General features: G+C 50.0%; 1 protein-coding gene across 3 annotated transcripts in view; it reads right to left on the reverse strand.

The window, feature by feature from the left end:
* Positions 1-279: 279 nt before the first annotated feature.
* The window catches only part of GNA12 (G protein subunit alpha 12), a 99,531-nt gene continuing 73,401 nt past the window's right edge, over positions 280-26,409 (reverse strand). For all 3 annotated transcript variants that reach the window (XM_059154221.1, XM_059154220.1, XM_059154222.1), the window contains exons 3-4: positions 4,027-4,077; positions 280-2,976 (exon numbers count right to left, since the gene is read on the reverse strand). In XM_059154221.1, coding sequence (XP_059010204.1) covers positions 2,407-2,976; positions 4,027-4,077 — 621 coding nt within the window. In that variant the 3' untranslated portion in view covers positions 280-2,406. The remainder of the gene's footprint in view (positions 2,977-4,026; positions 4,078-26,409) is intronic.

Here is a 26,409-nt window from a genome sequence, read left to right on the forward strand (position 1 = left end):
CCCCAAGTCTCACTGAATCCATGTCCGCCTGTCCCCAGGATGCTCAAGTGAGGTGATCCTAAGAATCTTGGAGAGTATTTTTGGATCTCAGAAATAAAAGAATCTGGCTTATTTTTCTTTTATCTAAGAAGTAAAAAAGAAGAATACGGATGCTGGAGATCACTGTACATCACCAGGCTGAACGAAAAGTCTCAGACCGTTTCTCTATAAATAGAAAAATATTTCCAGGAAAAGCCTACATGTGTCCTTCTATGTAAACAGTAGAACTAAGAAGAAAGATCTTATTTTGAGGAAGTTTATTGTTACATTTTTGCAATAATAGATGAGGCACGACTATCTCCTGCTTCTCCAACAACTCAATAAAAAAGACAATAATCAAGGATAACAGTGAAGTTAAAATAAAAAAAAATACAAAAGCCGAAGGTTTTGGAGACAAAAACAACTACAGTCTATGTGTGGGAAAGCTGTGAATGGTTTTAGCCGAGCCTTGCAAATAGTTTCCTTCCCCAATTCCAACGAACCCCAGAACTTCGAGCTGGGGTCTTCAGAGACTGCCCCCCCAAGCGCCAGGGACCCAGGGCGCAGCGCCCGCCCCACTCTCCATGCAGCTCAGCACACGCCCCCAGCCCCTGCTGCTTGTGAGTGTCCACTGTGGGCTCAAGGGGCCGGAGCATGGTGCACACGGCTGGTGGGGCAGCGTGGCCAGCGGCAGCTGGTGAGGACCCGACAGAGACTTGCAAGGAGGGTGCACCACGCTGGGGACCGGGCTGGAGGGACCCCAGACCTCCCTGAGGGAGCCTGCCAAGAGTGCTCCTTTTCCTTTAAGCCACAGTCATCGGCACGGAGCCTGGGTCACATCCGTCAGTCTATGAAGCAGAACAGGAACAGCACTGTTCTTTCCCAGCCAAGGGAACCAAAACGCCAACATCCACGGACACAAAGCCTTGAGCACCGAAAGAGAAAGGCTCTCACGTTGTTCCCTCATTAAGAACACTGATAACAAGGATGACTCAGGAGAAGGTTGTGCTCCCTCTCCCTGACCCCAGATGGGTCAGCATCTGCCCCAAGACTCGCGTTTCCCTTGCTTGCTGGAAAGGAGCCAGGAGGGAGATGCAACCGACCGGGACACAGGACGGGGAAGAGGGCGCCCGGGGATGGGGGCGCCCGGGGATGGGGGCCTCACAGCTGTTACTTGGCCACAGTAATGGGCCAGTGCCGGTTAGTGGAAGCAGTCCCAGCACAGAGGACAGACCATCCTAGGAGAGGGACGCATGGCGGGACCAGCATGGGATGCAGTGTCCTGAAGCCAGGGAGAGACCTGCACAGAGCTAAGGGACCAAGTGCACACAGGGGGACATGTGTCCGCCCATGCCCACACTCATGGGCTCGGGCAGCTTCTCCTGGACGAGAGCTATATCCGGTGGTGTTTGCTGGTGACGTGTGTACACGGATAGAACAGAGACCTTGGTAAGAATCAAGACCTCAAGCACAGCTGAGAGTGGGGACCAGCTGTCTGAAGGCATCGGGGTGGCGGCAGTCTGCAGAAACTCGGAGAGTCTGGGCTTTTGGAAAGGTCAGCTGTGGCACTTACAGAGGTCTGCTAGGAATCCTGCCAGTGTTCAGGAGCCTCAGAGGAAGAGGAAGTGCTCTAGCACCTTCCACAAGGAGAGAAGGCAGATACAGCCCAGTGCTGGTGCTGGAGGGGCGGCATAAGGACAGACCCCTGCGAGGCCGGGGGAGGATGGGCGGGTGCGTGTAACAGGCACGGCCCCCGCCAGCACACAGGCCGTGGGGCATTAAGGCAAGCCCACGCCCACCCTCTAAAGCTGGGGGCCCCTGGCCGCATCTCGGGTGCCTGGACCAGGGTCTCTCAGAACCGGCACCAGGTTCTACAAGGCAATGCATGTGCTCTGGGAGGGGCACGGAGACACCTGCTCTCCCGCAAACCACCATCAGGCCAAGCACTCGGGCTCATCTGTCTCACGGAAGACTTGTACATTAGAGGGAAAAGCCACCTGCAAGGCCAGCTGTTTGTGTTGTCATTACCGAGTGTGTGTGTGCGGGCACGTGTGCACACCTGCCGCGCACACACAGTCCTCGATTAAACGGTGTCAAAGAAGGAATACAGAGAGAGAAAGCTGTGTTACTAGGTATTACGTGTTAATACCAAAGTGACCCCTTGGATTCTCAGTAGTTTGACTACGCCCCGGGTTCAGTAGCTAACGTCCGAGTGTCCGCGTCCCTGGGCCTGAGTGCGGCGGCGTGGCCCGTGTGGCTGGCGTGGCCAGTGCGGCAGCACTCCTGAGCCCGGTGCCGGTGGCACGGGTCCGAGAAGCGCCCTGCGGGCCCAGGGAGGTGGGACAGCGGCCGCCGAGGCTGCTGCGGGCGGCGGAGAGGGGTGTCCTCTCACTGCAGCATGATGTCCTTCAGGTTCTCCTGCAGGATGGTGTCCTTCACAGCGTGGAACACGAAGCGGATGTTCTCCGTGTCGATGGCAGTGGTGAAGTGGTGGAAGAGCGGCTTGCTGCGGTTCCGTCTCTTGCGGTCGAAGCCCTGCACCAGGAAGCGCTGCACGTCCTCCAGCCTGTGCGGGTCGCCCTTGAAGTCTGGGAAGTGCTTCTTGATGCTCACGGTCTTGACCTTCTCCACCAGGAGGTCCATCTTGTTGAGGAAGAGGATGATGGAGACGTTGAAGAACAGCTTGTTGTTGACTATGGTCTCGAAGATGTTCATGGACTCCACCAGCCGGTTGGTGCGCCTGTCCTCCATGAGCACCTGGTCGAACTCGCTGGAGGACACCATGAACAGGATCGAGGTGATCCCGTCGAAGCACTGGAACCACTTCTGGCGCTGGGACCGCTGGCCGCCCACATCCACCATCTTAAAAGGGATTTTTTTAATAACGAAGTCATGTTCCACAATGCCCTTGGTGGCTTTCCGTGCCAGCAGAATGTCCTGCTTGCTAGGAAAGTAATTCTGTAAAATATGGGAGAAGGGAGAAGTTGAGCAGGAGAAGAACCTGGGAAAATAAGGATCAAGAGTCCGACAGACTTGGGCAAGAAGCTGAACCAAATGCCCAAAGCTACTCCCATCTGAACCACCAGACGCTGGCTACAGAACAGAAGTGAAGGAGGGAGCGGCTTGCTTCAAGCGTGCAGAGGCTCCCCAGCCCGAGGCAGGCTGCTGGTGTCCCCGCTGTCCGCTGCGGCCAGACCCTCACTGTGTTCATGTCCACAGGAGCCGACCACCGGGTCTGTTTCTGCCCACACCCACCTCTTTACTTCCTGACTTCAAGAGCGTGAGCGTTCCCAAACCTTACTGGGAACCAACCTAATCTAGGTTTGCAAAGCTGGCTAGAGTTAGTTGGCCGTATATGTAATGCGTCATTCTGGGAAGCCTGCAGGAATGATCCAGCTACTTCAACACTGGGAGAAAAAGACAGATGAGGGGGAAACCTACAGAGTAGAAGACATTTGAGAGATATGACCCAACTGCAAAGGACGGGCCTTATGAGGGCACGGCTCCAACCGTGCACAGAAACATGCTAACGAGCGCCCCAGGTAGATGCCCGAGTGGACTGGATGGCAGGCGAACCTGGGGCACATTGCGGTGTCTCAGGAGCAACACCGGCGACAGGAGCAGGGGCCTGGACAGAGCCGTTACTGAGACAACGCGAGGATGCATGCGCTCCGGGGAGGGGGTACTGGCCCAGGGGCGTGTCCGATGGTGTGTGTGTGTGTGTGTGTGTCCCATCACAAAATGTTAAAGGAAATCCTCTGTTCACTCACACATCCCTGTGTCCTCTCTGGTAGAGCGAGAATGGGAGGTGGAAACGCTCGCAGCGAGCATGGACATGCCCTCCGCTCTGACACAGTCGGGAGCTGAGTGAGGGCAAGACGCCATGGCCCCGTCCGCAGTCATCGGACGCGGGGCACCCAGAGATGCTGTGCGCACCTATGTGCCGGGGGCCACTCCAGCCTTCCCACACGCGGCTCTCGGGGTGCGGGGTCTGGGGTCTGTACTCACCAGCTGGCCGATCCGGTCCAAGTTATCCAGAAAGTACTTCACCGATTCACCCTGCCATGGAGGAAAAACACGCACGACTCAGTCTTGGTGGAGAGCCCTGATTTGGCGACCAGGAGATCACAACGGATCACCTGAGTGTTATTTCATCTCTATATAATGGGAAGGCAGAGAGACTAAGCGCGTACAGGCATTTTTAAAAAGTAAAAACACAGTCGAAAACATTTTTAAATGTGGTTTCCCTAGGATTCAGTTCAGGCTGTGTTTTTAAAGCACCTGGGTGAGTCTGGTGACAGGCAGGGTGCCGGCCCCTATGACTGGGCTAACTCTCCCTTTCCAGATGTGTGCACTGGCCGGCTCCCGAGCCAGAAGCTCCCGTGAGCACTCCGTGAGCAGTCCTGTGTGGACAGAGATGGCCCAGGCCACTGCAGACGTGGTCTCTAGAGAGGGCGAATCTTCCACAACAGAACTGGGACCACACACTTTCCAAGTTCTGGAAACGGGCCTAACATTCCATGGCTACTCCCCACGTCTGTATGACCTGATTCATAGCCTTGAGCAAGGAGAACCTTCCGGCTGGATTCCTGTGGTGGAACAGCGAACCCACCGCCCCGCTAGATGCCTTCTGCCCTGAATGCAGATACAGACACTGGTCTCCACCCAACGTGCACCTTACGATCACCCAGGGCCTGTCTCAGGAAAAGCGTTTAGAGGGCGTTCAAACACGGACTGAAGGGAGTGGAACAGGGGAAGGGGTGAGTGCACAGGTGCGGTGATTCTCCCTGCAGAAGTGGGATGCAGGTGAGTCCTCACACCCCACACGGAGTCCGCGCATGGAGGACACGGCCTCCCACAGGCTCCCTTACGTGGCCCCAGGCACAGGCACACTGTGGATGCCCACAGGCGCTTGCACAGAAGCGGGCACGGGACAGGCTGACGCTCTAGACTGTCATGGAGGAGACACCATCGGGAGACATGGCATTACGGCTCAAGTCTGTGACGTTATATAAAATAACAGAGAAAACAGATACAATGACAGGAGCAGTCAGCCTCCGACAGGCCTAAAGGAAGACAGTAAAGAGGCAGCTTCCTTCGATGGGAGTCAGCTGTCCTGTTTTATGACGACAGCCTTTGGAGCATTCGCAAAAGAGCATTTTTAAGAGGGACAGAAACACGCATCACACACACACTCGGGCACAGAGGAAGATTCCCAAATGCAGTTCTCCTTCCAAAGATCGGGGTGTGGTAGGTGCAGTCTGCTTTCTGCTCTAGGGACACACTGGCAGGGGAGGTGGCACCTGGAGCTCCAGGATGGAACCCTCAGTTCCCGGCACCCAGCCGCTGCCACTCTGCCAGCCGCCCCCTTCGGCGCCTGTCCCGTCCAATGCCAGCTTGGGCGTGCAGACAGCCATTTCCGCAGCATGAGACAGCTGGTCTGCTCGTCCCACTGCCTCCCCTGCAGGGCAGGACAGCGTGAGGCAGCTGGTCCACAAAGAGGTTGAGACAAACCCATCTGATCCGTGACTTCCCCCAGAACCCCGTCTCTCTCAGCCCCCTGCCTCCTGGCCAGAGACTCTGCAGGTGCAGGAGAGCCGATGAAGTTGCCAGCGGTGTCTGTGCGCCTGGAGGCCAGCTGGTGGCAGCCCCTCCCAGCTCAGGCCACCCGGGGCCGCTCTGAGGTGTGCCATGGTGCCAGGCAAAAACAGGAGGAATGTGCTCCCTGACCAGAGCTCGGTGGAGGATGAAGTCACGGCAGTGCCGATGGCCTGGCCAACGTTCTGTCACCATGGCGTGACAACTGTCCTGGGGAAACACCGAGACGTGTGTGCTCACCCCATGGCACAGGTGTGAAAGGAGAAGTGCTCCTGAGAACGAGCTAAGGATGAAGTACGAGAAAAGCGGAAAAGTTTTTATGTCCCAGTATGAATGGAAAGATCCCTAGTGAGCTTGAAGTCAGGGTCGCTCCACCTGTGCTTCAATGTTAGCATCCTTTCCCTCCTTCATAGGTACAGGAGTTATCTGGGATTCTCTCCACTGCCTACAGGCGCATGAGGAGGGGACCCAGTCTCGAGCCTGGCTGGGCTCTTCTTGGCGCTACCTTGTGGGTCCACGTGAGAGCTGTTCCAGAGCTGTCTGTCCACGGAGCTCTCTGTCACGGGGCGGGCGGCCAGTGGGGAAGAGGAGGGGAAGCTCGTTCAAACCAGCCCCGCCAGGCTGAGTGGGAACTGTGGTTGGGACACTGTGGCTTGCCGTCAGGGACTGGGGTGTACGCCATCACATTCGATACGCAGCCTACGGAATGATCATTCACACGGGCTTCAAGGTTCCCAGAGCATCAGCCCCTTAAAAGGTCCAGGTTTAAATTCTGATGGATCTCCAACCCTGGGGGATGGAGTCATGGCGAGTGGCAGGAACGAAACTGCCCCCGTGGGATGAACCACTCAGTGCCCGCTGCGGACGGACTGTGCCCCCCAGCCCCATCAGGTGCTAAAACCTAGCCCCCAGGTCCTGTCATCGAGCAGCGGGGCTCTGAGGGATAGAGTCCCCATGAACAGGGTCAGTGCTCTTATAAAAGAACCCCCAGAGCACTGTCTCATGAGGACACAGCGAGACGACACTGTCCGTGAACTAGGAGGGAGCTCTCACCAGACCCTGAGTCTGTGGGCACCTTGACCTTGGGGTTTCCAGCTTCCAGAATATTTCTCACAATCACAGGCGTTATATTTGCCAGCAGACCAAACCAATGAAGACAGCACCTTGACAAAAAGAGTATCACATGTGGTGAAAACAGTCTCGGGGTCCCCTCGGTAGTCACTGCAGTCATGTGGTCCGATGAGAAAGAGTATGATAAATGGGCTTTTTCTAATCCTACCTGGTCTGAAAATCTAAGCCACTTCTTTAACACCATGGGTGCATGGATCAGACAAGACAGAATCTGCTAGCCCACGCACAGAGGCCACCGGTCACATGCTCGATGTCACACTACTTTCCCGACCCAACTCCCAGCAACACACGCATTTTCATCACCACCAGCTGGATGGGTCTGGGGTGCTCGTGGTGGAGAAGAGGGCGGATCAAGCAGCAGTGAGACTTCCTGGGGTGCTTGCAATTGTGACACAGAGAGGCAAACGCAGCCAAAGATAGCAGGCAGGGTGTGGACACACCACACCTGTAAAGAGAGTAAGCTTTTTGGCCAGTGGACTCTCTTCTTCACAATGTTCTTCCCTGGAAGCACCCATGACCCACATCTGCCGCGGACACATCACATGTGGCGGGCTTGCTGCTGCTTTGAAGCTTCTGTCCCCACAACCAGACCCAGCCCCCTATACACCCATCTGTCGTGTGCTGGTGGTCCCTGCGTTATGAATGGTCCGGTATCAGCGGACCTTGTGCACCTCATCCAGCTAATTCAAGATCACGAGAGAACAGACTCGACTCTTGCAGTGCCACACAAGACCAGGCCATCTAGATCGATATTTCAGGTCGACTGGTCACACCTGTTTTCCAGCTAGAAGTGAGACACGTTCTCCCACACCCTTGGTTCAGGTCCTGGTATTTGCTCCCAGTGCCGTGGGCTGACAGATGCACAGCGGAGGTGAGGGCGTGAGGAGTACCTGCTGGGTGAGAACCACGCGAAGTTGAAGGCGGAGACGGGGACCTCAAGGGACAGCGGTGACAAAGAGAAACACGAATCTGCACTTGGGGCTGGTGCCCTTTCAGTTTGCAAGTCTATCTCGGCACGCACGAGCTGTCCCTAAAGTTCCTGGACCCGGTAAGTTGATTCTGTGTTCCAAAATGGGGTCAGTCACATGGGATGGAGACACGGGCTAGTCCACGGTGAGCCAGAGGACTCGCAAGTTTACTTCCCTCGTTTAGCATAAAAAATTACAAACACAAATTTTAAAACTGCTGTATATTAGGAACAACAACGATGTATTCGAAAGGTCAGATTTTCCTTCTCGTTACTTAATAAATATCAAATTTAAGACAGAACTTTGGTTTTATCCAAAAACCAAATGTTGTTTGGCTAACTAAACAACGTTTGAATATAGAACTTCTACAAATACTTAAAAAAGATGATCTAACTCCCAAAAGAAAACCCTTCACTTAAATTTGGGATTTGCCAATACCTATGACATCTCACGGGGTCTTGTGAGAGTAAATGGTATCATAGCTGTGACAGTACGGAAGAACATAGAGCATCATATTAATACACATCATACAAACGGAGATTCTCAAATTTTAATCTGGATGCCTATAAATTGTCTGCTGCTAATTTGTAATCCTAAAATATTAGGTACAAGATTCACTATAGCAGCTCCACAATATCCAAAGCCCAGGGAGAACCCAAGTGTCCACAGACAGAAGGAAGGCCGGCTGGACAAAGCACATTTTCTTCACGCGGGGAGTCAGACCGGCTGCGGAGAGCGGATGCCTGACACGCGCTATGTGAGAGAAGAGGCAAACGAGGAAGTCTCTTGTGTATAAGAAATGGTGGCAAAATTGAAACAGTCGCTATTTGCTTATATTTCAGCAAGGAGACACCGAAAGGTAAACCAGCAAGGGATACAGGTGGAGAGGAACAGGGCAGGGAGAGCAGGGGAGGAGGCACAGGGTAGGACAGAGACATCGCGGAATGCATTTTGACTTTGGAACAGATTAACACAGACTTTGGAACCCTTAACATAGCCATTCAGGATGTCCCTGTGCTTGTGAAGTCCCCACCCCAGTTCCCAGGGACAGCTGCTCCCTGCCAACCATGATTAAGACCCCAGGAAAAGGTCCAGAGTGCCAGGCCCCACTCATCTGGGATTTTTCTTTCTCTTCAACTTTTAGGTCAAATTCACATAATTAAAAATGCATAATTAAAAAAACAAAATTTTTAAAAATTACAACCACTCAGAACGGAAACCAAACTACAACAAGCGAACCTAACAGTGTGTCAAGTGGGGGCAGAGCCCAGGACGCTGGTGGCCTTGCACTTCTGCCCCAGAACGTGCGGGTGTGGATAAAGCCGGCCCAAGGCTGGCTCACGCTGGTGGCCCTGCCTTGCCATTCAGGATGTCCCTGTGCTTGTGAAGTCCCCCACCCCAGTTCCCAGGGACAGCTGCTCCCTGCCATCCATGATTAAGACCCCCGGAAAAGGTCCAGAGTGCCAGGCCCCACTCATCTGGGATTTTTCTTTCTCTTCAACTTTTAGGTCAAATTCACATAACATAAAACTAAGCACTGAAAGGTGTGTAGAAGGCACCTGGCTGGCTCAGTGGAGCATGCAACTCTTGATCTTGGGGCTGTGGGTTTGAGCCCCACACTGGGTGTTCAGATTACTTAAACGATAAAACATAAAAAACCCATAAAATTCTGAAAAGCAAGTGTATAAATACAGTGGCATATAAAGTATTCACAGCGAGGGGCAACTGCCCGCTCAACCTTGTTGGAAGACACTGTTGTCCCCACCGAAGGTAATCCCGCGCCCAGCAGTGGCTGCTCCCCCTGCTCCCCTCAGCAACGTGTGCTCGTGGTTGACCCACATCGCAGCAGCTGTAAGTGCCTCCCTCCCTTCTCCCCCCCCCCCCTTCTCTGAATACCCCACAGCAAGCATGCACCACACGGTGCCCGTGCACCTGTCAGCAGATGGACATCTGGACTGTCTCCAGCACCTGGCTGCGGTGATGAACGGTCATGCGCAAGTTTTCCTTTGAACACCCATTTTCAATCCTCTTGGGCATATGTTCCACCTAGCAGTGGAATTTCTGGGCCATACAGCAATTCTATATTTAAGTTTTTAGGACCCATGGCACTGTGTCCCGCAGTGGCTACACCCACTGGCATCCACATCAGCAAAGGTAAGCAGCCTTCCGTCCCCACTGGCACTTGCTAGCCTCCGGATGTTTAAATTAAAAAAAAAAAAAAATTATTTGACAGAGAGAAAGAGAGATCACAAGTAGGCAGAGAGGCAGGCAGAGAGAGGGGGAAGCAGATTCCCTGCTGAGCAGAGAGCCTGATGTGGGGCTTGATTCCAGGACCCCGAGATCATGATCTGAGCTGAAGGCAGAGGCTTAACCCACTGAGCCACCCAGGCGCCCCAAGCCTCTGGGTTTTTAACTGGAGCTGAGCTACTGGGTGTGAAGTGTGTCTCACTGTGATCTTGTCTGGCTTTTATGGTGGTGCTGTCTGTGCGTTAAGAACTTTGCTGGTGTACGAGGAGCTGCTAGGCTCATTCCCGAAACAACTCCTCCAGGTTAGTAGTAAGAAGTACAGACTCAGCCTGGACGACCACAGATTTCGAGTCTTCCTTTTTTTGTGGTGGTCCCTGTGATACAAATGAACTAGAAAGAAATTCCAGAGCATGATTTCAGACATTCTTTCCTCCAGATAAGAAAGCGCCTACCTCAGGGAGTGAGGGAGGCTGGGAGTGGGGGTGGGGAGAAAGAGGGCTCAGAGAGTTCCTAAAGGGTTCCATTGCACAATCCCATCTTTGTGATCCCACATGTAAAGAACCTCCAAGTTGTCACTCCAGTCCTCATGACAAGACAAAAGCTGAAGAAGCTGATAATCGACACCCCTTCTTAGATCCAGCCCAGATCTGATGTGATAGGGCAAACCACTGCCCTCCACCTTGGAGAGGCAGTGAATACAGAGACTTTCAGCTTCTTGGGGACAGACAACGTGGCTGGAGCCAGCCATTGACACATTATGCCAGACTTTCACCAGAAAATGACAGCGCCCACTAAAAGGCAAAAATCACAGTCCAAAGAGACAGAGCAAGAATCGGAGCCAGACTTTGATATGGCAGAGGGTTTGGAATGAACAGACTGGGGATTTAAAATAATATGTTAAGGGTTCTAGTGGAAACTAGATATATGTTAAGGGTTCTAGTGGAAAAAGTGCATAACATGCAAGAACAGAAGGGAAATGCAAGCAGGGAGAGGGAAACTCCTTGACTCATGTGGAAATACTACTAGAAACCAAGAAGAAATCACAAAGTACATTAGAAAATATTTGAAGGGGCCCTGGTAGCTCAGCAGGTTAAGTGTCTGATTTCAGCTCAGATCATGATCTCAGGGTCCTGGGATGGAGCCCTGCGCTGGATTGTGCTCAGCAGGACATCTACCAGAGGATGCTATCTCTCCTCCCTCTGCCCACACCCATGTGCTCTCTCAAATAGATAAAATCTAAAAAAACAAAAACAAAACAACAACAACAAAAAAACCCCAAAACTTTCAGATGTAGTTAATGTATAATTTAGGGGAGAAACCTCTACCTCTAAATGTTTGTATTAGGGATGTAGGAAGTGCTGAATCACTACATAGTACACCTGAAACTAATATAACACTGTATGTTAACTATAATGCCATTAAAATAAAAAATATTAGAAAAGAAAAATGATCCAAAATCACTGACTGAAGTTTCTTTCTCAAAGGGCCTAAAAAGGAAGAGCAAAGAAAACCCAAGGTGAGTAGAAGGAAGGAAATTACAAAAACCCCACATATCACTGAAATAGGAAATGGATGCACAATGAAAAAAACTAATGAGGCCAAAAGTTGACTCTTCAAAAAGGCCAAGAAAATGTGTAACATTCTAGCCAGAGTAATACAGTAAGAACAAGGGCAATCACTAGCATTGACAGTGAAAGGGGAGTTACACTACAGACCCTACAGACATTACAGAGATAGTAAGAGAACATTATGTACAACTTCATGCTAACAAACTGGATTTCTTAGATGAAATGGACCAAACTCTTTAAAGATTTTAATTTACCAACAGTGAAAGCTGAATAGATCTATATTTAGTTAAAAAACAAAACATGAATTTGTTATAAAAAATGTTTCCCACAAGAAAACCTGAGGCCCAGTGGCTTCATTGGTGAATTCTAGCAAACACTCAAAAGAGGTGATGCTAATCTTGCACAAACTTTCAAAGAAACCAAAGAGGAAGACTACTCGCTAATGCCTTTCATGAGGCCACCACAACCCTGACACAGAACTGACAAGCATTACCAAAAAAGCAAAACTACAGACCAAAGCCACCTTGCACAGACACAGTATTCTTCACAAAACCTCAGCAAGTTGGGGCATTGTGATTTATGGTAAGAAATGTATATTTGGTCTTCATTCCCTGGCAGGCAGAGCTCCTAAAAGCCTTGGGATTTTCCTTGGTGATAAAGAGATAAAGATATCTTTTGTAATTCATAACAAACCCCTTTCAACCTCACCTGTGTTTACATTAAGGGGACTTTTGGAAAGCTCCCAAGGACAGGGGCTGGTCCCCAGAAGAACCAACCTTGGTTTAGAAGACTAACTTTCAGCCCCACCCCAACCACTGGGGAAGGGAGAGAGGCTTTGAAGTTGAATCACTTGCCAATGGCCAATGATTAATCAATCATGTCTAGGCAATGAAACCTCCATAAAAATCCCTGATCTATAGGATTTGGAGAGCTTCCAGGCAGCTCAACAAAATATCTCCATTTTTGGGAGGGTGGTGCACCCCAGACTCCACAGGAACAAAAGCTCCTGCGCTCAGAACCCTTCTGGAATGGCACTGCCCTGTGTATCTCTTTGTCTGGCTGTTCAGTTTGTATCCTTTAATACCCTTTGTAATAAACAGGTTAATCTAGTAAGTAAACTGTTTTGAGTTCTTTGAGCCACTCTAGGAAATTAAACCTAAGCAGGGGGTTGTGGAAACCTCTGATCTATAGTCCATGTTGGGAGGCCTAGCTAGTACAAAAAAAGCAAAAAAGCAGGCAAATAAAATAAAAGGCATAAGAATCATAAAGGAAGAAATAAAACAGTGCAGATTGCATGACTGGTTGCTGCTCTGTGGACAGTTTCTCTTTCTCTGGGGAAGTGCTCAGGAGATGGCTGGGTAACATGGTTAAGTGCATATTTAGGCTTCAGAAGAAACTCCCAGGCTATAAGCCAGGATGGCCACGCCACTTTCCATTCCCACCAGCAACGTGGGAGAGGCCTGGTTTCTCCATGTCCTCACTACTTTTGTTTGGTAGGGCTGCTGCTTTGCTTTTCTGGTTTCTAGCATGTATCTCAGCATGGTATTGCATTTCCCCTAATCTGCAACGACCCCAGTAGCTGGTGATGCTGAGCATCTTTCCACGTGCTTCTCTGCCATGTGCACATCCTCCTGGGGGAGATCTGCTGGTATCTTTTGTGCACTTTCCAGTTGGATTGTTTTATCATTGTTGAGTTTCAAGAATTCTTTATGTATTCTAGGGAAGGATCTTTGGTTAGATGTGTGGTTCACAAATATTTCCCATCTGTAGCCTTACAAGAGGGTCTTTCTGCAGAGCCAAAGTTGTCATTTTGAGAAAATGAAAACTGACTTTTTCTCTCCAAAATGATTTTTTTCTCTTATGGGTTTCGCATTTGGCATCACGTCTAAGAATACCTCACCCAGCCCCAGGTCCCAGTTGCTACTACGTTCTTCAAACTCTCTATTTTATGTTGAAGTCTATGCTCCACTCTACGCAGTACCCAAGGTCCTGAGATTTAGTCCCAGTTCCTTTCCTTTTTCGGTCAATGGATCTCCAACTGCTGCAGCACCACACGTGAGAGGCTAGTTGTCTTTTGTTGGACTGCTTCTGCACCTCTGCCCACATCGGTTGGGCATAATTGCGTGGTGCTAGCTTTGGGTCTGTTCTGCTGGCCCACGTGCCCATCTCTCCACCAGTACCACTGTGGGGATTACTGCACAGGCCTGCCAGGTCTCGCAAGACCTGAGACACCAATGGCTAGCACTCTACTGTTCACTTTCAAAATTGTTTTGGCTATGCTTGTGCCTCTCCATACAAATTTTGGAATCATCATATTTATATTTGCAGAAGTTTTGAGATTTTAGTAGGAACAGAAATCCATATATAAAGGTGGGGAGAACATCGTTCCTTTAGTGAGTCTCCTAATCCAGAAGCGTGATCTGTCTCATCTGTTCAGATCTTCTGATTTCTTTAATGAGTGTCCTGTCTTTTTTTTATTTTTTAAGATTTTATTTGATAGAGAGAGACACAATGAGAGTGGGAACATAAGCAGAGGGAGTAGGAGGGGGAGAAACAGGCTTCCCACAGAGCAGAGAGCCCAATGTGGGGATCGATCCCAGGACCCCAAAATCATGACCTGAGCTGAAGGCAGACGCGTAACGACTGAGCCCCCCAGGCACCCATGACCTGTCATTTAAAAAAAAAAAAATTATTTATTTGACAGATCACAAGTAGGCAGAGAGGCAGGCAGAGAAAGGAAGGGAAGCAGGCTCCCTGATGAGCAGAGAGCCCGATGTGGGGCTTGATCCCAGGACCCTGGGATCATGACCTGAGCCGAAGGCAGAGGCTTTAACCCACTGAGCCACCTGGGTGCCCCTGCCTGTCATTTTTAATCCTGTAAGTCTTCTACGTGTTTCGCTAAATTTACATCAAAGTATTTCCCCTTTTCCTTGCCCTTGTTAATGGTATCGGCGGTTTAAATTTCTGTTTCCATGTGTTCACTGTTAATACACAGAAATAACGTTCATTTTTTTACCCGTGTCCCCTAGCCTGTCTGAATCGATTTCACTAGTTCTGTGACTTTTTGGTTGATTCCTTGGCATTTTCTATGTCATCTGCCAATAAGAATTTTTTGGATCTGTGTGCCCCAGGCTTCCTTTCTTATATTTGCTGTCTTACTGCAGTAGCTAAAACAGATTTTTTTTTTTTTAAAGGTTAAAATCCTCTTCATTGGAAACTGTAGAACACCGGCACAAAAAATTCAAGACCCAATAACTGGAGAGATGTGCCATGTTCATGAATTGCAGAAGCCTCAATATTGTTATGATTCCAGTTCTCTCCAAATTGATAGAAAGACTCAGTATAATGCCAATCAAAAGCCCAGCAGGCTGTGTGTGTGTGTGTGTGTGCGCACGCGCGTGCGCACACGCAGAAAATGACAAGCTCATTTTAAAAACATATTTTTAAACAAGTGACCTAGAGTAACTTAATTTTATAAAAGGAAAACATCTTTACAATGCCTGATTTCAAGACCTTCTATGAAGTGGGAGCAAGAGTGGGACTGGTGAAAGGAAAGCCATACAGACAACAGAGGAGAAATGAGAGTCTGGGAACAGGACCTCCTGTAGACGCCAAGTAGGTTTTGACAGTTGTCAAGGCAACTCAAGTGGGAGAAAGGAACATTGTTTCAAAAAATGGTGCTTGGAAAGACTGGTGACCTGTATGGGGGGTAGAAAAAGGAACAGAGACCCTCATCCATACCATACACAAAAACTATCTCAAAATGTGCCACAGACCTCAATGTAACAACTAAAACTACAGATTGAAAAAACCCCAAAAAACAAAAAACAACCTATAGGTGAAAATCTTCGTGCTGTTGGGTTAGGAAAAGATGTCTGTGCTGGGAGAGTGATAAGATGGGCTTCAACGACTTGTGCCTTAGTACGATCTCTTTCCCTCCAGCAGGGGGCAGCACTCCCAGACTGGGCTACTTGGAGCTGATCCAGGGTGGGCCTGATCTAATCAGGTGAGCCTTTACCAAGAGGCACCAAGTTGTGAGACGAAGGGGCCCACGGCATGGAACCCAGGGCAGCGCCTGGCAGACCAGAGCAGCTGCTGGCCAACAACCAGCAGAATGATGCTCTCTGTCACACAACTCCAAGGAAATGAGCTCTGCCCATGACAGGGGACCTGGGAAAGGCCAACAGATGAAACCACAGCCCCATGGACCACCTGATCTCAGCCTGGTGAGATCGCAAGAGCGGACCCAGTGAACTCCAGGCACAGGGACTTCTGACCTGCATCCACTGTGAGACAATCCATCAGTGTTGTGGTTTGACCTGGCTTTATTGTAACAATTAGGGACATGGAACAGGGCTAGGCAAAATCCAGGAACCAGGAAAGAAAGGGTCACCTTCTCTGGTATGCTCTCAGCTTACCAACAGTGTCTTGGCACGTAGGTACCAAATGCTTGCGGGTAAATGAAGACACGGCTTTTTTCAAAGCAGCATCTCCTAGTGCTAGCTTAGACATTACTTCCTTGGGTAACTCGGTGGATTCCTGCCTTGCATTTGGTGTCTAGGATCGATCTAGAGAGACTTGCCCCTACACTGGAATGGCAATAGGAATGATTTCTCCTTCTCCTTATACTAGAGCTGCCTGATTCCCCTAAGACAGACGTTCTAAAACATAGTGTCTGAAAAATCTCTCGCTAATAAGTAAGGCATTAGTCATTTGTTAACTTGAAACAAAGGGGATGAGTCAGAACGCTGTTTCTTCAGGTTCTTTATGGAAAGCCCCTGTACTCTGACTGACTTATTCAAATCAAACAAAGGAAACTCCTCCCCCAAATGCAGTATCTCCTAAACTATCACTATTGACTGTATTAGAAATGACAACCTGACAAAATTAAAAAAAAAAAACAGAGGAACAGACAAGCATAAGTCTGGTTAGCTTTCGGAGTGATGACATTGTCACATGCCAGATGTTTTCTGGAAAAGTCCATTGTCCGCTCCTGAGTGAACGAGAGTGAAAAACACACAGGCTATCTCAGTATTATCCTGAAAATCATGTTGGTCTCAGGACCCCAGACCACACTCTGAGAACCACTGCCCCACAGACCTCTGTATGTGTACCAGAATTCCCCCAGCGGCAAGATTGTCAAAGCCAAAGCTAGCAAAGCCCTGAGTTCAAGGGATAACTCACTGACAGCACCTTCTAGAACAGCACAGGAGAATGAAGAGGAGGGGACTATCACCATCGGCATCAACAGGATGAAACTCAAAATACTACAGTGAATGAAAAAACCCAAGTCCCAGTAAAATATTTACATTCTTCTTGATTTACGTGATGCTTAAAAACTGGCAAAACTGAAAATAACAGTGATTCCAGTAGCTTAATACACATACTGTACTTACTATGTGCCCGGTGCTGATCTGAGGGCTTTACACACAGTAACTCAACCTCAGAACAATGTGTGCGGAAGGCACTCCTGTTCTCCCTGCTCAGTGGGTAAGAGCGGGCGAGTTCTACGGGTCCTCGGCACTGCTTAGGGTTCCCTCAGTGGTAAATACGGACGAGAGGAAGGATGAGTCCAAGTCCGGGCAGTGGCGTTCTCAACAGAGTGCGTGCATGGTGGCTGGCGAACCGTCACCAGTGTTCTCAATCTGAGCAGCAGGTACAGACACGTGGCTCATTCTATTTAAACTGTATATGTGCTTTCAGACCCTCTTCTGTACTCATACAGGATAGGAGCAATACTCACACATCTTACAATTTTAGAAAGGAACAGAGGGAGAGAGACCGAAACGCAGGGAAGGGTGTCCCCCCAGCGGCCGGCTCTGAGCCAAGTACATCTGTCTGTCCAGGGACCGTCTCGAGCATTTCTCCCAGACCCCCCAGTGGGGGTCTGCGTGCTTCCCGCCTGCCCCTCCTCCTGCCACCAGGCTGTCATGGGACTATAAACACGCAAGTACAACACAAATACTTCATTTAAGAAGTCTGACACAGACCAGACGAGCACCTGGCCCCACACGGTTGAGGAACGAAGAGTGGAGCAAGGAACAGGTGCCAGACGAGGCAGAGGGTGTGCTCTTGACCCGCGGCCGTCCTGTCCTCTGCCTCGGGCAGCAGTGGGAAACCCTGACAGAGGACTAACCCGGCAGTCATTAGGAATTATTCAGGATTTCCACGTTCGGGAGAGATCACTTCTAGCGAACCAATTCCAAGCAGTGCTGCCGCGTGAGTCCATGCCTGATTTGCTCCCAAAGGTCTGACCAGCCCTGGAGCGAGTTAGCCCATCTCTGGTGGCCAGAGTCGCCAATCCTGCAGTGCTCTTCCAGCCGTCCAGACGACACCAAGGTTCTCCCCTCTGGGGACAGGGCATTCTTTACCCCGGACCCCAGAGACTCAGGGCCCCCAGGACACAGCACCGGCCGAGCTCTCAGGATGCCTCCCAGAGCTGGTGCAGGTCCACCCGGGCACCCACCACACAGTCCGAGAGTCCCCACAGAGCCCCCCAGAAAGCCTGTGGCTGTCCCTTTAAGCCTCCACACCCCGCCCCCACGTCCCTCCCCCCACTCCTGCAGGCAGCTCATGCAGGCAGCTAAGTTTAGCTCCCACCACTTCCAGTCTTCCCTCCAGGGACATCCTCTGCTGGTGGGGCTGGCTTTCCGAAGGCCCCAGATGCTGGCTTCGCTGGAAGCACTGAGGGGCCTGATGAAGAAGAGCAGTCCGGACCCCAGGAAGGCGGGGACCGCCCCCACGGGCCCCCACGCACAACCGTTCTGGGGAGTGGCTCTTCTGCAGGGACTCTTCCTCACCCCAGCCTATTCTGTCCTCCGCAGTCAGGACAAGGGTGGCCTTGTCAGTCCTCCCAGTCTGTGACTCATTTGGGCCCAGCTTGTTTTGGGCCTGAAACAAGAAAATCAAAACAGAGCCACAACACAACATGGCACCTCACAGACCCCAACCCATTTCCTCTGCCCCCTGGACCTCGGCTGTAGGAGTCCTTTCCAACTCGGGCTCGCGGAGGAAAACCCGGCTGCACGGGAGGTCATGGGAGGTTCCTGTCCCAGCCTGTGGTGCCCCTGTCACCCCCCAACCCGAGCTGTCTCCAGGCTGGGACAGAGGCATCCAGGGCCTCGGTTCCCAAGGGAGCGTAGCGACCAGTGCTCAGACAGCAAGCTTCGGAACTCACACAGCTCCAAGGATGGCTGATGTGGAGACAGAACCCGAGAAACTGTAGATGGAAGGAGAAGTAAAGAAAACCCAGGAAAAAATTATTAACCAGATGTGATGTGGGCTCCACGGAAAGAGGAACCTGAGGGTTTCTTCTGCAGCCGGTGGACGTGACTTTCCCATCCTCCAGAACCGCTGCTCGCTGATGTTTCAGCTCTACGACAGAGGTAACCCCTTCTTCATGGAATACGTGCTTCCAAAGCCGCCTCCAGGCCCTGAACTCAGAAACATTTTCTCTCCATGCACGATTTGGCAACTCCCGGTCCTTCTCTGTGTATATGTGAGTTTGCTAACAAAGCAAAACAATCCCATCAACAAGCTGCCAGCACGGGGTACTGGGAAACAGAAAGGTGACCGGCACTGTTGTGATAAAAAGGTGAACCAACAGCAATGAATAGGTTGCCATCGTACTTTTTGGTTGTGCTCAGTGCCAAACGGTTCCTTAGATCACAACTCGGGCTCCGGCTCTGGTTCCTGGGGTCCCAGCAGTCGTACCAAACAGTGCCAGAGCCTAAGAGCCACGCGGCCCGTCCGGCTGCCCAGCCGTCTGTCCGTGACCAGAGCCTGCCCGTGACCCTTCACAAACCCCACAAACATCACACCTTCATCCTCATTCCTGCACAACCACCGCCTCTCCCGTCAGTCCCCTAACAAAAATCTGCCAGCAGAGAAATCTGTGAAGCAAGACATGCCCCGAACCCTGACTCTATGCCCCAAACTCTCTGACTCCGAGGCTGGGGGCTAGTGGACACAGGACTCCTCTCGAGGAGGAGTTGTAAGGGCCTGGCAGGTGCCTGGCTAAGGGACGCCACATAGACCCTCAAGGTATGCGAGATCGCCGATGGGGTACGTGGCCGGGTCACTACACGGCTCGCCCAGCCACTGGGCGCGCACTGTCTCATGGAAGCCGAACAATCTAGTTGTTCCCATTTTCCTACCTGAAGAAACCAAAGCTTAGAAGCTCAGTTGCCCAAGGTCGAAACAGCTGCTCAGCCCCAAAGGCCAAGCTGGTAAGCAGCCCGCATGCGGCGCCGGGGTGCCGGGCAAACAGCGGAAGTGACCAAGGACCACACGCCACGCTCCATGCTCATGACTGAAGTCCGAATGTGCTTCTAAAAAATTCAATTAGAGTGAGGACAGTAATCTCATGCGACACATGACCCGTCAGGGAGACAGGGCTCAGGGCGACAGGGCTCAGGGCGGCAAGACAATGAGAGGATAAAGCATCTCACTGGGCAGAGCTTTGAAGCCAACAGCCTCCCCCTCGACGGGGATGGAGCCAAAGCCAGGGGCTCAGGGTGCCTTTGGTGGTGGGATGTTTACCCAGCCTCATCCTCTCCCACCTTGGGCTGAACAAAAGGGAAAGAGAAGTGCCCAATGCAGCTTCCCCTCTGCCAAAAACTGACTCATCTGCAATGCTCCAGCCTGGCTCTCTGGAGCCAAAGGCCAGGTCTGCTCATGGAACCAACCAGAGCTGTGGCTGGCCCGGAGGAGAGGGGGGCAGGGGCAGGAGGCCGGAGGCAGGGGTGCCCCAGACGCGCCAGCTCCTCGTAAAGAGCCCTTGTGTTCTAGGCCCTCACTGCCAGGGCCGAAGGCAGAGGGTTCGGTGCCCTCGGACAGCAGGACCAGGGACTCAGCAGCCACCCCCTCCGCAAACACTCTGAAGTCTGCTCTCCTTCCGGAATCACAGAAACACTCCCTGCTGACCAAGTCTGCAGGACTCCTGAGACCCCACTCCCACCACAAAGCCCATGGAAGCACACAGAGAGGGCAGCGTGCCCAAGGGGACTCGCGCCCCGTAGCATGTGGGGGGAGCCGTGGGAGCCCCAGGCAGAAGGACCGTTGGCGTGCACTCGGCACAGTTTACGTGTCTCCTCTGGCAGACGACACTCAGAGCTCCGGTACAGGTAGCCCACAAAGGGCTTCCTCCTCTGGCCGCGCCCGCTGAGTAAACACTTGGTCTGAAAAAGCTCCCCAAACTCCTTCACCTTGGCTACAGGGCAGTTCTGCCAAGGGGGATGTACCCCCTATACGTGTGCACAAACTTGTTTTTCAATTTTGCATGGTCCTATGATCTAAAGCTAGCTCAAAACAAAAGAGAATTTTTCCAAAGCCTAAAATGCCTGGAGAGAGCCATGCAAAGGTTTACATTTTCCAGATATGCATCATAAAGAAGATTCTGGAAGCAGGCAACGACTGGTTACTGTGTTAACTCTCCAATTGTGCCAGGGAAGTTAAACATCTGGAACCCTCACTAACTGCTCTTAACAAAAAAAAGAAAAGAAAAAGAAAAAAAAATCACAGTAGTAAACCTCTACCCTAAAAAAGATTACCTTACAAAAACCAATTGAGCAAAATGATCTTTATTTAGGTTCTGGTTTGTCACTGAGGGAGACTGTTCAGTACCACGTGAGCTGGTCAAAGCCACCTACAAAAGCAACGTTCAGGTCAAGGCAAGAGGAAAGTTTATGTAATTACTTCTGTGAAACCGATCTGTTAAGCAATTTGGAGGTTAGACCTCAGTCAGTAACTAAGGGTCTTGATCAACCCCCTGGTTTATTTTTTTGTTTTGTTTTTTTCCTCTGTAGGGGAAAACTGGATGTGAAATAAACATCCAGTTCACTTTCTGCCTTTAAGAATCAGCACCAGCTGGGGGCGCTTGGGGGGGCTCAGTCGGTGAAGCGTCTGCCTTCGGCTCAGGTCACGATTCCAGGGTCCTGGGATGGAGCCCTGTGTCCGGCTCCCTGATCAATGGTGAGTCTGCTGCTTCCTCTGTGTCTCCCTCTCTCCCTCTCACACACACTCCCAAATAAATTAAAAAAACAAAAATCAGCACCAGCCAGAGGGTTAGAATTTAGACCTCACGAGCCAAGTGCCACCTACTGGAGCGTGCTCTTCTTGGGATGCCCACAAATGTGCATAAACCCCAATTCAGGCTACCTTTGGGGTACCTCCTTAGAACAACATCACAGATTTGTCCAGGAACAGAGCCAAGGGAGACGCAAGCCACCCACAGCCTGAGCAGCAGGAACCTCCTGGACAAAGGGGACATTTGAAAGGTGTCAATAAATTGCTTCTCAAAGCAACATGTTTTCCATCTCAAATGGAGAATTTTGCTTGATATTTCCAAAAAATGTTTTTAAACCCAGTAAATAAAGGAGTGAACTGTAGGGTTATTTCACAAAATCTTGCTTCTTAAAGCTCAGGGAAGACACACTTATTTTATCACATTCTGCCTGAAAGTACTGAACAAAGTTCCTTTTAAGAACAGAACTTTCATGGAGAAGACAAAGTATAGATTTACTTAAAAAAAAAAAAAAAAAATCTGCCCCAAACTAGAAAAGCAGTTCTGGTGATCAGCGTCCGCTGAGGCTGAAATGAGCACTAATGACGGGTCTGGTCCTGATCCCTGTGCTCCGCTGAGTTGACCTGGGAAGGCTAACTCACTGCTTGCTTTCCCTAGAGGGATCAAACTCACTCTCCTTAAGAGATCCTGAAATCTTACCACAAAAATCACCTCCAAAGAGCCAAACGTCACCTTTCTTGGTGGCACCTTTAATACAGATTTTCTTTTAAAAGGCTGCCTAAGAATGTTTATGGTGGCATCTTTCTTAAAAGCTGGAGAATGGAAACCACCCCTATGTCCATCACACACAGGGGAAGAGAGAGAACATGGTTCATCCACATCATGGACTACTTACTAGTCAGTGAGGAAAATGAAGCACGTGCCGCCCCGGGCTAACGCAGGAGGGTACCCCAAACATGTCGTGCGGAAGGAAGGAAGCCGGACACTACAGGCCAAATACTGCATGACCCCATTCCAACAAAATATCCGGAAAATCGTCGGAGGCAGAAAATGGATGACGGAAAGGTCCTACAACTCATGGTAGTTAAATCTGCTAAAAGTCACTGAATAGTACCCTTGGAAAAAGCTGCCTAAAAAGAAAAAAGTTTCCATGAAACCAAGTTATTTACTCAAGAATGCTCCTGTTTTGCTCACACTGAGAATTAGTCCTCTCCGTTCAGGCCTAAGAACTAAGTTGGAGGCTCAAAATTTTCATGGCAGGGAAAGCTCCAGTTATAAAGTGGGTTATGGGGCTGTTTCCATCTTTATTAAACCACCGGTATTTAACAAAACAGCCGCAGGAAGTTAAACAGACCCTGAATGTCAATTAAAAGGATCTCGAGTTAGTAGCCCCACATGGAGCGACAGGCGTCTGCTTGTTCCCCTCAAAGGGCTGTGCCCGGCCCAGGAAGCGGGGCGTGGACATAGCAGGTCCCGGGAGCAGAGCTACAGTCTGTAGCATCTCCCTGTGCTGATATAGTTCTGGCTTTGTGGAGCCCCCTAAAAAAGGAAGGCAGAAGCCAGGTGTGTGGTTTGGTATAGCTGCTAGTCTGGGGATTCCTTTTTTCAAGGGCATCCTCTCTGACAGCACTTGCTTCCCTGAGGAAATGTCTGCGTAGGAGGCCACTGCTGGGCTCCCCTCCTGCAAGACAGGTGCGGACACCCCCAGCCCAGAAGCAAGGCCGGCTGTGTTTTATGTGTTCTTCTCACATTTATTTACTGTCAGACTCATTCTTCCTGTAAGACTAAAACTCTACCTTCCTTTATTTTATTTTATTTTATTTATAAAGATTTTTATTTATTTATTTGACAGAGATCACAAGTAGGCAGAGAGGCAGGCAGAGAGAGAGAGAGGAGGAAGCAGGCTCCCCACAGAGCAGAAAGCCGGGGCTCGATCCCGGGACCCTGAAATCATAACCTGAGCCGAAGGCAAAGGCTTTAACCCACTAAGCCAGCCAGGCGCCCCTCCTTTATTTTACTTTATTTAAAGCTTTTATTTATTTGACACAGAGAGAGAGACACACACACACACACAGCAAGAGAGGGAACGCAAGTAGGGGGAATGGGAGAAGCAGCAGGCTTTCCACAGAGCAGGGACTGGGATCATGACCTGAGCCAAAGGCAGCCGCTTAACGACTGAGCCACGCAGGCATCTTGAACTTCCTTTAAATAGGAGGGGAAAGAAAGTCCTCTTCATAATGTGTCTTTACAAAAAAAGGGGGCAAAATTGTTACCTTTATAATTTACTAAAACCATTTTGGCATCTGATGGGAACTATGTCAGGACCTATGTGTGTCACCACTTTGAGGCAGAGAGATGGCAAAGATTAAAGAAGAAAGCATTCAGACACAAAACTATGAGAAAGAAGGTGGGGGGAGGGGGGAGGGAGGAGGGGTGAGAAAGGGAGAGAAAGGAGGGAGGGAGGAGGAAGAGAGGGGGCGAGCGTTCGGCAGTGGGTGAGGAGGAAGGCAGTTCTCAGGACACCCCTGCGACTTGTCTTTACATTCAAAATAATCTCAAAGAGTTAAAAGAAATTACAACTGGAGATCTTTTATACTTGTGCTGCTGGAGGAAGGTGGCTAACAATACTTCGGAAAGCCTAGTCAATGCCTACTGGGAGTCTGTTTCTAGAAACTCATCCACAGGAAGGACGGGACAATGCCGTGTCTGCAGAACGGCTGCCTTGGGGACTCCCAGATACAACAAATTGTGTCTGCTGGTTGTGTATTTAACTGTCGCATAAAGATGTTGCAGGAAGAGTCCAGAGCTCTCCCCGCAAAGGTTGCGGTGCCTTTTCTAGAAGTCTCCGAAGGCTGCCGCACTGGTCTCCTCATGAGTTTAGGGCTCACGGTGATATGCCCCTGATATTCCTTGGGATCTGCTGACCAGGCTATAGTGGAGACTCTGGGTGGCATTATTTGGTCAGTTATCTGAATCCTCCAGACCACAGTGGGGCGCGGCCTTTATTCGGACTTGAGGCCTCTTTCTGTTGCATCTGGGTATCAGGTTGTACTGTTGCCAACAACTCCATGAGTTACTTTCTCTACCATGGTTCAGGGAACCACAATCACGCTAAAGAACCTCCTCTCATTCAAATATTTTGCTAAAACCATAGCCTTTAAAAAAGTTCACAAAATTAACAAGATTTCAATTCTAATATTTTTAGTTGAGGATAAGAAACCCGAAGCATTTCTACCACACACCCCACCAGCTCGTTTAATCAAAACCAAGGCCCACCCTCTGAGCTGGGGCTGCGAATGAACACGTCCGTCTCTCTTGGCTCCTCTTTGCAAGGCTGAGGGGAGCTGTATTTTTGGCCCCAGCTGGGTACTGGGCAACATCTGAAGTACCTCTCATTTCTCACAGCACGTGCCAGCGAATCCTGATGGGAATGCAAACTGTAATTACTGTTGCCCTTGCTCTGCCCAATCCTCTTAGTGAATAGAGGCCCTGGAGATGGAAGGAAGCATTAATTATCTCAGATGCTTCTGTTCAGGCTGAGTGCAGGAAGTGCCGAGGCAGGTCCACTGCATTTTGTATGGTGACGAAGTGACAATCTGCAAGCTGAAGAAAATGGGGATCCTTCCTGAAGGAAAAGGAGGCACAACCCCTGGAACCCCAATTAAGTTTCCCCCAAATTTTCGCCCCTGACATTTATAATCGCTTTTGGGGAAAGGAGCATTCATTTTGCCAGGCTGATGGCAAAAGTCCAAACAAGAAGATTTTGCTGAATGAATGAATGGGCAGGGGTAAGTGGGTACTCGCTAAACTCCAGAACTCACTTTCAGACTTTGTGACTCAGATATTCAATAAAAGGTGAAGAAAATCACCTCTAACAAGCAGTGAGGTCTGCATCCGGTGTTTATCCCTGGCAACATACCTTGTTTGTGTTGCATAGTATCACATACACAAAATACGCCATCTTAACTGCTCTAAGTGTGCAGTTAGGAGCGTTACATGTATTCACACAGTCGTGAAATGGATCTCCAAGGTTTTTTCTTGAAAATCTGAAATTCTGACCTACTCCCTGCTATACTGCTCCCCAACCCCCTCCCCCCGAGGGACCCCTAACTATGTTCTGGTTTTATGAATCTACCTGACATACCCTTGGTGAACCTCGATGCCCTTTTCCCATCGTAGCTGGACTATTTTACAATCTCACCCACAGCAAGGGCGGAAGTGTTCCAGACTCTCCAGGTCCTCACCCACACCTGTTAATTTCTGGTGCTCCAATAGCAGCCATCCTAATGGGTGTGAGTTGGTATCTCACTATGGCTTTGATTTATTATTTCTTTGATGATTACTGATGTTGAGCATCTTTTGATGGCCATTTTTGTATGAAAGATCCATTTGAATCCCTTGTCTATTTTTTTTTTTAATAGGGAGATTTAGTTTTTTGTTGTTTTTTTTTTTTTTTTTAAAGATTTTATTTATTTATTTGACAGAGAGAAATCACAAGTAGGCAGAGAGGCAGGCAGAGAGAGAGAGAGAGGAGGAAGCAGGCTCCCTGCTGAGCAGAGAGCCCAATGCGGGACTCGATCCCAGGACCCTGAGATCATGACCTGAGCCGAAGGCAGCGGCTTAACCACTGAGCCACCCAGGCGCCCCGGGAGATTTAGTTTTTTAAAAATATATTCTGGATATGAACTCCTCATCAGATTTGTGACTTGTAAACATTTTCTCCCGTTCCATCAGTTGCCTTTTCATTTTGTTGATTGTGTCTTCTGATGCACAAAAACCTTAAAAATTAAGTTTGATGTAGTTCTCTTGGTCTATTCTTGCTTTGGCTGCCTGTGTCTTCTTCAAGAAGTTACTG

The sequence above is a fragment of the Mustela lutreola genome, chromosome 17 (genome assembly GCF_030435805.1).
Source record: "Mustela lutreola isolate mMusLut2 chromosome 17, mMusLut2.pri, whole genome shotgun sequence".
Taxonomy (NCBI): domain Eukaryota; kingdom Metazoa; phylum Chordata; class Mammalia; order Carnivora; family Mustelidae; genus Mustela; species Mustela lutreola.